An 11,476-nucleotide genomic window follows, 5' to 3' on the forward strand; every position below is an offset into this window, starting at 1 on the left:
CTATGTACAATCTTGTTAAATGAACAACCAATGAAAAAATAATGAATTCCTTTCTTTCTATGTTTGTGTTTGTGTAGCTGTATCAAAGCCAAAATAATAATTTTGTCAAAATGGCATCTCTCAACTCTATTTTTTTCAGTAAATACTTGATAAGTCTGTCAGATTTGATGTGCTTATAGAGGAATTTTAGATATTTAGAGAGACTACTGCAAAGCAATTCCCAGTCTGACTAATTAATATGAATTTGGTTATCAGAATGTGCGTGTCTGTGAGCATATTCAACAGATTGGACAGAAGAATTATTGGAATAAATCTCTTGCTGTTTACACGTGGTGCGTCACCTTAAACTGAGTAGGAGGCTTTTAGTGGAAGCACTCAAGTGTCCCTGCAGCCCCTCATCCTGCTGCCAGAGCAGAGCCGGGCTTTACAGCCACTTCATGCAGCCAGAGGAACATGATCAAATCACTGTGTTATTGGGGAATGTGCTCTCTGGACAGTGGGAGGGATTTATCCGCTGACTCAGCCTCTTACACAGATTAGTCAGGAGCACTGTGTCACTTCAATGCAGGTTTAAGGACAAGTGTGACACGTCAGACCAGAAAGATCACGAAATGTTGGGAATTAAATCCTGCTGCATCACATTTTTATGTCCACGTTTGGACATATCTTATATGCGCACATAAAAACAAAATGCCAACTGTTTACCTCCTTTGCATGTCTTTCTGAAAAGATGAAACATACTACTCAGATTTTCTGTCCATATTATAAGAGGAATTAGTATGTTAGACATGATATTTTTCCTACTTTACCCTACTATCACACAGCCTTTTCTGACAGAAAAATACTGTTATATAAACCAAATATCTCTCTCTCTAAACCAACCAGACTCCATTTGCATAATCAGTCATTTTACCTCACAGAACATGGGAGCTGCTGTGCTCTCGCTGCCTCAATCCGTTTGTTGCTTGTTTTGTTACTGTGTGACTTCTGTGTTGAAAAAAAAATAGCTTGAATTCACCAGTCATGGTAACACAAACAAACTAACAGACCGAGGCCGTCGTAGACCAGCACCTCACATGTTCTGCAAGATAAAATTACTGTTTTTGCCAAAGAAGTCTGGTGGGGTGAAAGACAGATATTTGGGTTATGTCACGGTAGTTTCCTGTCAGAAAAGGTTATCTGACAGCAAGGTAAGGTGGTAAAAATGTTCTAAATATAGCATACACTAAACTGATATTGATTTTTTTTAGGGGGGTAGAATTTGTTTTGCGGCTGACCCTGTCCACAGCAGTACATTGTTCAGTTTTCTACACTGGTACTCCTTAAAACTGAGGGTGTGCAGACCAACATTTACTGTAGGAAAACTATGGATAAGTACCTCATACAACCCCAAATAATCCAAACTCTTCCTTTAAAGTTGTTTTGGACATGATTCTTATCATTATCTCAGTTTACTCAGGTTTGATCCAGATTGCTTTAGTCACATATTGCCACAATCAGCTTTAAGATACTGCAAGTTGCCGTCTTCTTTCGTCTTCCTCTCAGCTGACGGTAACCACCCTGACCTACAACACTAAGGCTGTGTTTAGACGGGTCAAATCCTGATTGTCATCAACAAAGCTGTGTCATCGTCATGGTAAAATGATGTTCAATTTGGTCATGTAGGACACGGGAATCTGTGCTGCTTTGATTTAATCCTATGTACTTGTTCTTAACTTTGACAACCAGATATCAGCCTCACTGTGGACTGATCTGCTGTAATCAGAGATGACTAAACTCTAGATATATTTCAGATTCAACATTTCGTGAAGCGGCTTCACAATAAAAAAAAATTAAAATTGGTCTGCTTATGAAATTGGTTATTCTTTCATGTTTGATGTCAGCAAATATGTTGGACGTACTGCAAGTGAGGAATAGTAGAAGATTTAGAAGATTTAGCTACAAGTGAGATGGTCGTATGACATATTTTGTCTTGCTCAAAAAACTTTTCTTCACAGCAGCCATATTGATATGAAATAGTCTGATAAACAAGGGTTATACTATACTAATTGCGGTCCCATTCCATTTAGTGTAGCAGAGCCTTTCCAGTGATCTAAAGTGAGCAATAGCAGCACCCTGACTGTTCAACCTGAATGGAACAAAACTGTAATTAGTATCATTAACACCTGTGGTTTCACTGCTATTTCATGTCAAATAGCTGCTGTGGAAAGGGTCTGTTTCTTGATATATATATAAAAAAACATTATCTACGTCTATCCTGATGGAAACCAATAACCTTTTTCACAGCAAATGTTTTGACCTGTTACAAGAAAGGCACAGGTGTAATCAATAACATTATAACAACTGCACCTAAAAAAAGCCTATTGTTCCCACTGAAGACATAAACCTTTTAAAACAGGTCAAACTTTTCATACATCAGCTGGGCACTGTAGTTTTCAGCCGACACGACTCTGAGTCAGTCTGAGTCAGTCTCACCCCAGGTTGTCAAATAAAGACATTACCTCGTGACGCACCCTTAATGTCTCAAACAGATGCATGAGGTGACCTTTAGCATCTCTGTGAGACATTTCTGCCAAAAAGGCCCTTTAATATATGGTTAATGTTGTTACACAGTCTCAGTTTGTTTAGGTTTAGGTATCAAGCACTTGGTTAAATCCAGGAAATGATCATGGTTTGGTTTGAAATACGTATGTTACGCTACATAAGCCACGTGACATAACTCACATGAAGCATGTAGCATTATGTAACTTAAAACTTTAAGTGAGCACTGACTTTTGGTTTCACATAGTACGCAAATGCCAGCCTCCTCACTGAAAGTCCTGTGTTCCAGCCTTGTCTGTAAATTGACTTTTCTCACTCTGTACATTACGTCACCTCATGTGGATGGGTTTGTGCGTCTCATACCAATCCATTCTCATCCCAACTCATCCCATTCTGGTGTTTTGTAACATACTGTACATTACACACATCATGTGACATCACTGACACGACTTGGAAGACAAAAACGACATGACACAAGTCATGTGGCGCATGTAACATTATGTACCTTAAAACCTTTAACTTATTGTTTTTCGCATGGGACAAGAACTCTGGTTTAAAGGATATAAGACCTGTGTTTGTTTGACCTAAACATCCACCCCACCTTCATATATGAATTTCTCCATCTTTATACTACGTCAAACGCCTGGTGAGTCTCCTACAGCAGTTAACAGGCGCCATGTGTGTCTGTGTGAGTCTCTGAGGGGCAGTGACAAAACATCAGACAAGTTGGGAATGAGGACAGACTGCTCATTCAAACGCTGAAGCCTGGATTATACTCCCAAACAGACGCGCACACAGACGGCTCTAAATACCATTGATGTGTGGTTCTGTTTATAGGACATGTTCCACACTTGTGCAGAGATCAGCGTAGTGGCCACATGGACAGGTCCATCGAAAAATATATAAATGCGCTTACGTATACACCCTCCGAAGACGGAATTTAATGTGCACCTTAGTGGACACGGTAACTACAACACCAGCTTAAAGAGTGCTTTGTGCATCTGTCTGAGACACTGAGAGGTGTGACAAAATACCAGTATTTGACGACCTGAGAATGAGGCTGTGCTGATAAGTTTTTACAACATCCAGAACGTGTATATGGGAATAGTTTTTGGCAAGAATGAGAGAACAGAAGATCTTTTCACAGTATTTGTTGACAGTAAGAGGAAAAATATAAAATACGACCAGCCTTTTTCATATCTACTGTACACTTTCGTCATTTTATCATCTGACAAAATACCCGCTTCACTCTTATCCTCTGAGGTTAAATCAAGCTTTTGGAAACGTTTGTAACTAAGATCAAGCCAATCTGTGTATAATGTGTTGATATGTTCTGTATTCTTAACCCTCTCATTATTCTGTCCTTTACTAGACTTAAGCATTTCATATCCCAGTCCTTGTTGTTTTTGTTGCAGATATCACACTATCGGATGCACTGTGTTTGGTGAAGTGAAGGGTAAGTGACACTTCAGCTGCGAAGAAAAGCTGTGAAATTGATGCCACACCAAAGGTGGCGAGGCACAACTTAGCTAAGCAACTTTTGTGAAATGGATGAACGAGGAGCTAAAAAGAGAAGCAGAGTAATTCTGTTCAGAGGGAGGAGGAGGAGGAGGAGGAGGAGGAGGAGGAGGAGGAGGAGGAGAAGGGCGAGGGAAGGAAGCAGTTTGCAACTTTCAACCACCGAAGGCAAAGCAGCAATGTTTTTGTGTGTGCGTGCATGATTGTGTGTGTGAGAGAGACAGAGAAAAAGAGAGCTGACACATAATGAGGTGCAAGAAAAAGCCTACACTCTGCATTGTACTGAGAACAAAATAATAATAACCGCAGTGACTAGAGGCAGGAAAATCCAATTACAATAGCTATTACTCCCTCTGCTGGTGAACAGCCAAGAGGGACAATAGAAGAGATTTGCCCAAATTTCACCCAAAGCTTAAGCAGCTTCACCCTTTGCCCTTTTCAGTGGAGGCACGTGCCAACATATGGGCTGTGGGGAAACTGGGGCTCAGTAGTCAGTCTTGGTTATCCTAAGAATTGGGTGTTTGGACAAGAGTGTCCAATTAATGTACCGCAGGGCTCTATTGAAAAGAGCTGCAACGATTACTCGACTACTCATTTAGTTGTCAACTATTAAGTTAATCACGATCATTTTGAGACATTTTTAACGAAAAAAATGACCAAATATTCTGATTTAAGCTTCTCAGACCCTTTGTCCTCCATGACAGTAAACTGAATATTTTTACGCTGTGAACAAAGCAAGACATTTGATGACGTCACCTTGGGATTTGGGAAATGACCAACATTTGTCACTATTTTTTGACATTCTCTGAATCATTTTGAGTCATTTTTTTAAAGAAAAAATGTCCAAACTCTGATTTCAGCTTTTCAAATGTTAATATTTTCTGGTTTCTTTAATCATCTATGACAGCAAACTGAATATCTTTGGCGTGTGGACAAAACGAGACATTTGAGGACATCACCTTGGGATTTGGGAAACGATGTTTCATCCGTTTCAACGGACCAAACAACTAACTGATTAATTGTTTTGAACCATTTTTTAAGAAAATGTCTAGATTTTCTGATTTGAGCTTCTCTTTAGCCCTCTATGACAGCAAACCAAATACCTTTGTCTGTGAAGAAAAAAAAGACATTTGAGGATGTAATAGAAATTGTTCTCTGTTTTCTGACATTTTATGGACCAAACAACTAATCAATTAATCGAGGAAACGACTGACAGATTTCAGCCCTAGCTTAAAGCACTAAAACGCACCATCTGGTTTAGCTGCACCTGCTTCCAAGAAATTTGTGTTTGAGGGTCATTCATAATCCGGATAATATACTGACAATCAGGGGTCATGGTTGGATTAAAATTCAATGTGACGACGAATGTGTAAAATCACTTTGAATGACATGGGGTTTAAGGTTTTCCTAGCTCAAGAAGATCCGTGTTGTCATAATCTCAGTCTCACCTCAGTTGAGATCCTCAGTTGAATAACATCAGTTCGTTTCTGAAGACAAATCTTAGTAAAATGTGCACTAAACAGGAGCTGTTGCAGCCAACTGCAGCACAATATTTGTGATGGAAGCCGTCCATCTATGAATTCCCTTCTTCAGCTCTCCAAACTGATGGAGCTGGACGATATAACTTCTAAATACTCAGCATTTTTATGATACACCTGCGATATATGATATATATCTTGATATTTTTACATTGTCTCTAAAATAGAATACTGTTAATTCTAAAATAGTGATGATACCATAGAATGTGATGCATTGCTGTAGATCAAACTACCTTAACTAACTAGGGTACTATCATGATAGATATATTTTTGACCAAATACTAATATAGATCACAACAATATTGTTCAAAATATTACACAATCATCGCCTCATCATCAGTAATGTAGATATAATGACTGAGTGGGTAAAGGTTAATAATAGAGCAGCTAAAACAGTCTGTTAAGTTCAAAAAATTACTTTATTGTAATGCAGCCTTTAAAACCAGGAGAAGAGAACACTTGAGCCATATTACGATGTGACGATATCCAAAGTCAAAGATGATATGTAGCCTCATTATGATGCTGATATAATATTGATATATTGCACAGCTCTATCCAAACTGAACATCTACCACACTGGTTATATATTAGTTACATATTAGAGGGGCTGCTCTGTTTGAACATACTGTATTAGTCCTGTTCAGAGGCCTGTCCGCCATCTGATAGGCCTGTTTGACCCCTATCGAACAGGCCTAGAGGTGGGTGACATTATCTGCTACACAAAAACGCACCCACTCACCTCACCTCCCATTCTTCTCTATGAAAAATTCAGTCACCTGTTTCTATGCATATGCATTATGCAAATAGTGTCATCAGGTCCATGTGCCCTGAGGTAAAGCAGAGGAGAGAGCAGACTTCTGCTTGTGGGTGTGGAGAAGTATTTTTACGTAAGAATGTATGTAGAGGGCAAAGACAGCACATAGATTTAATGTACTTAGCTTTAAGCGTGCTGAGCATTAATATTAATGAGGTGAAATCGGAGGAGGCGAAGAGGATCGCTAACTGGAGATATTTTAGCTTTAATTGATATTTATTTTTAATTTCAATTGATATTTGGTGGTATTAGTTATTGACAGCCTCGCCATAGAAAGGCATGGTTATTACATTGCTGTCCTGATGATGTTATCTTTACTTTCAACAGTGGTTTGACTTCTCTGATCATATTTTAAGTTTATGGTTCATCCAACTTTTTTATTCACCTGCTGTATTTTTGGAGCGCTCACTGCAATAAGACACCTGCCAGAGGGGGAAAAAAAAAGCGAGGCTGATCTCACCTGGTGAAAATATCCCCTCCAACGAAGAGCAGAGCCAGACTCGACAGCAGGAAAGTTGGGACCTCCATTCCACAGCTTTATGATCAATAATTGATGGGGGAGAAAAAGAAAAGTTTCCCGGAATGAAGCGACGACAAAAAGCCACGGAGTTTTATTTTAGTGCGCTCTCGTCGTGATCCGGCGCTGCCGAGAAGAAAGTAAAGTGCGCTGCTGATGCTGCTGAAGATGCTGAGGATGATGATGGTGATGCTGACCCCATGATCAGACCCCCCAATTCCTCCGCGTCCGGGAGCGCACAAGAGGAGAGAGCGCACCGAGGAGAAGCCAAACTCCCCGTCAGACCGCAACACCGAGCCGATCCACCGCTGCTGCCGCCGCCTCCTGTCCTCCAGCAACACACACACAGAGAGAGAGAGAGAAGGAGGGAGAGAGAGAGGGAGGGATGGATGGAGAGAGAGAGAGACTCACTAATCTGTCGATCCCTCCTTTGCTTGGCCTCTAAACGTCAGATTCAATCTGGCCACGGAAGGCGGGGGGGGGGCGTCAGGAAGCATGTCACGAACATAGGACTTCACTGTATTATGTAATGTTTGACACATTTGAATCATCTCCATTAGGTAATTATTACCATCTCACACAAAGTTGTATTACAGTCTGGTGGGAAAAGGACCAACAGCAGAAGCTCAAATAGTGAGGGGCCCAGTGGGGCCAAAGTGGGGGAACCCAAAACTCCTAGAGTTGGTCTAGGAGACCTTCCCCCATTGAAACAGAAGCAGGTTATTCAGTGTATTTCCACAAAGTCAAACAGGCCACTGTCAGGCCATCAGTAAGTAGGTTAAACTCATGTTAGACTCAGTAACACTTTACATCACAGCAGACACAGAAATGTAAGTAGTTGCTAAGAAATGTGTGAGGGATAAATAAGGAATGACTTGGTAACTGATCTTTTCTAAGTCACAATCCTTTTGAAACCTCCTTCAACGATATCCTTTCCCGTTTCCTACTTAAGCCACATTTCCACCAAGGAACTCTGCCCAGGTACTAGGAACCTTTGGAAGAACTCAGCACGTTTCCACCACAGAGACCAGGATCTACTTTATTTTAACCCCCCCCCCCCCCCAAAAAAAAAGTGTCTGCTAGTGGAGTAGTGCTTTCCAATAGTACAGAAAGGTTGGGGGAGGGGCTTGCAGTGCTGACCATTTCTGATTGGTTGAGTACTCGCTGCATTTTATTTCAGTGTATAAGCAGGTGACACTATTTCCATACATCAACTGATTCAATTTGCCTAATATGTTTGTAGGCCCTAAGACTGCAGTGGAAAGGCAGATAACGAACCCAAGGAACCTTTTAGATCATTGAAAAGTAATCCCTGGGACTAAAAGTTCTGGCTACTTTGGGTTGATAGATATGCTATTGTCCTAGACTTCTCCTAAACCACATTTTGAAGATGCATACATCAATTGTTAGCTAGCATTTTGCTAATATTAACTAATTTAAGACATGACTCTCTCTCTCTCTCTCTCTCACTCTCTCTCTGTCTCTCTCTCTCCTGATTCACTCCTCACTTTAAATTTTAACACTTAAAATTAGACACTTCCTAATGGGACCTGTACAGCTGCCTGCCCCGGGCTGACGTGAGCTTCATGGTCAGGAGAATAATGTGAGGAAACGAGGAACTTCTCTGATCACTTAGCTCAACACCTCCTCTCCAGACTGTTATATAATTCTGTTCTAATGCACGTGTGGATCAGAATGTTTCTCATATCAGGGTCATTTTACAGTAACACAGAGGTTAGAACAATTTTCACGTCAGGCATCAAAGACCATAATTAGAAGAGATTTAGACGCTACAGGAACCCAGTGGAGATTAAATAAAATATCAGTCAAGTACAATGAGACCACTACTGACATATCCATTCACTGCATGTCATTCTGCATCTCTCTCTCCCCTCCAATTGCCCCTTTAGGGACAAATAAAGTTCTTTTTCACTTGACTTGCCTTGGCTTGACTCATTTCCTGTCATGTCTCCACTTTAAACCATCAAATGAAAGCATAAAAAAGCAATCCTGTTAAGCAAAGCGGTGCTGTGAACGCCTTCATCATTAAACACCACACATAGAAACAATATACCAGAATATGAACCATCATGCAATCTGTAATGAACACCACAGACATAATATTATAGAAATAATCCATGTATTACAGGAATACACAGGAATATTAAAAACATTCACAGTATAATAAGACTAGAGAATATTACATTTTTAGTACCACATGCCTACTGTATGTAGGGTAAATCAATAACTCAAGAAAGTGTGGGGAGAGAGTAATACCCACACTGTAAGGATGTACTTAAGATATCTAACGGGATATACATGAAGTACAAAACATAACTGAATTGTAGAGTACTGGAGGTATTCATATGCAAACAACATTCAAGTGCTAGTAATCAGCGTTGTATTTGTCAGCTTATGTATCTATTACTTCTCCTTGTTCTTAAGTTCAGGTGATTTCTGTTTTATTGTTTCAAAACATTCATTTCAAAGTGTCGAATGTCAGATGATTAACTGTGTTCAACTGACTGCTATGTATGGGCTTTTCTGGGTGTTCACATTATTTTGTCTACCCACTAGAGCTGCAATGGTTAATCAATTATTGATGGATTATTAAATTAATCTGCAACTATTTTGAAAATCAATTCATTGGTTTGAGTAATTCTTTAAGACTTAAAGTAAAAAATTCACCATCTTCTTAGATGTGAATATTTTCTTTACTCCTCTATAAATATCTTAACGAGTAAAACAAGACATATGAGGACGTCATCTTAGGCCTTTTTTTGGTACCTTTTCTGACATTTTAATCAAACAACCATTAATCGATAAATCAAGAAAATAACTGACTGATTAATTGACTATGAAAATAATCATTAGTTGCAGCCCTGCTCCCCACTGTAAAATGGTATGAAGTTTAAGCTCCCGGAATACAAAACGCCTTGACAAATGTTAAAATAGATTATACAGCAAAAACATAACAATAAGGTTAAGATATTAACACTCAATTCCCACAAGAATTATATCAATATTATGAACATTGGTTCAAGAGGTATAATCTCACAATTATTCTAATCATTTGCAGGATTTATAAATTGTAACAACAAATGTATTCTCCATTCTGCTAAAATTTTCAGGCCTTTATTTGCTCACCATTTAACATAACCTCTTTTATGTGCTGTGGGGAGTTCAGTGCATAGTTGCAGCGGTGCACCTGCCCTGGTTTCTGCTGTCTCACCCTGGGGAGACGAGACAGGCCTCAAGTCAACCACTGTCTCTCCCTCCCACCGGACCTTCCGCTTGGATTTGCACTGGAAATTCTTTTGATATGAAGATACCAGGCTACAGTACACGCTGCAGTGCACCGGTGTTGTATTCTATGTCCCTCAAATACAAGCTATTCCTTATTCCCTTTATTCGTCTCACCCTCATGTATTCTCTTTCCCTGCTCACTCTGTTTTCCTCCTGTTGATCCATTCTTTATGTCTTTGTTTCCCTCGCTGTTATTTTGCTCTGCCTTCATCTCTCCAACAAAACCTGCCCCGTATCCTACATCACACACATGCAAACTCATACTATTTATTTATTCAGTCTCCCATGGTGATATGAAATATTCCTGTATCACAGGATTTGTAGGACACACTTCTCTCCTTCCTCCTCTTCTGAATCCCTCTTCAACAGCGCGATGAATTGAAAGAAAGCTTTATTATGTCAAATAAAAGAGAATCTTTCCAGCAAAAAGCCTATTGTGCCACTGCAACACTGATCAACTACAAATTAATGTCTTTTCCCAGTGTAAATCAGATAGGGCCGTACTGTATCTTGCATGCTCGACAAAGGATTTTGCATAACTTACAGATTTATCATCCTTTCTGGACCAGATGAGATATTTTCTGCTGAGTGTTGCTTGACTGATATCAGTCCAAAGAAATAAACCAATGTTGGTGAAGAAAATTATAACAACAGTTAGAAAGTCACAAAAGATCACTGTTATTGTGAATTAAAAAAACTATCTGCGTCACTAATTCAATATGCTATTATAATATGCTTTTTAATAGACCCTTTACACAGCAGCTCTAGCAGGATAAAAACAGGTGTTACCAATAATACTAATTAAGTCTCCTTCCATTTAGTGCAGCAGAGCCTTTTCAGTGAGCTGACATGCACGATATCAGCATCCTGACTCTGTTTGAGCTGAATGGGACAGAACCTTAATTAGTATCAGTGGTAACACCTGTGTTTATTCCATTATTTCATGTCAAAATGGCAGCTGTGGAAAAAGTCTATTTATTTCCCTAATATAAAACCAGGATGTGTTTTTTTTTAATTTTTCTTTCCTTTGTCACGGATTTCAAGTAGTATTTATTGAATAAGTCTGCCATTCTCTTATTTCAACGTCATGCTGGGTAATGTCGAAAGACTGTGTGGATTAATCCTACAAAGGTTTCGGTCAGTGTCACCTTTTTACCCGCAGCAGTTGGTTTCAGTTTGAAGTTCAGTTGACGGAAGTCTCGAGGGGCTTCGAGGCCACGCCCCATGCGTCTCGTCTCCTTG

General features: G+C 39.6%; 1 protein-coding gene across 1 annotated transcript in view; it reads right to left on the reverse strand.

Annotated features, from left to right (window-relative positions):
- The window catches only part of gabrd (gamma-aminobutyric acid type A receptor subunit delta), a 30,909-nt gene extending 23,647 nt beyond the window's left edge, over nt 1–7,262 (reverse strand). The window contains exon 1 of the mRNA XM_084721634.1: nt 6,872–7,262. Coding sequence (XP_084577760.1) covers nt 6,872–6,939 — 68 coding nt within the window. The 5' untranslated portion in view covers nt 6,940–7,262. The remainder of the gene's footprint in view (nt 1–6,871) is intronic.
- Nucleotides 7,263–11,476: the final 4,214 nt, after the last annotated feature.

This window comes from Lutjanus erythropterus, chromosome 6, assembly GCF_056507025.1.
Source record: "Lutjanus erythropterus isolate fLutEry1 chromosome 6, fLutEry1.hap2, whole genome shotgun sequence".
Lineage (NCBI taxonomy): Eukaryota > Metazoa > Chordata > Actinopteri > Lutjaniformes > Lutjanidae > Lutjanus > Lutjanus erythropterus.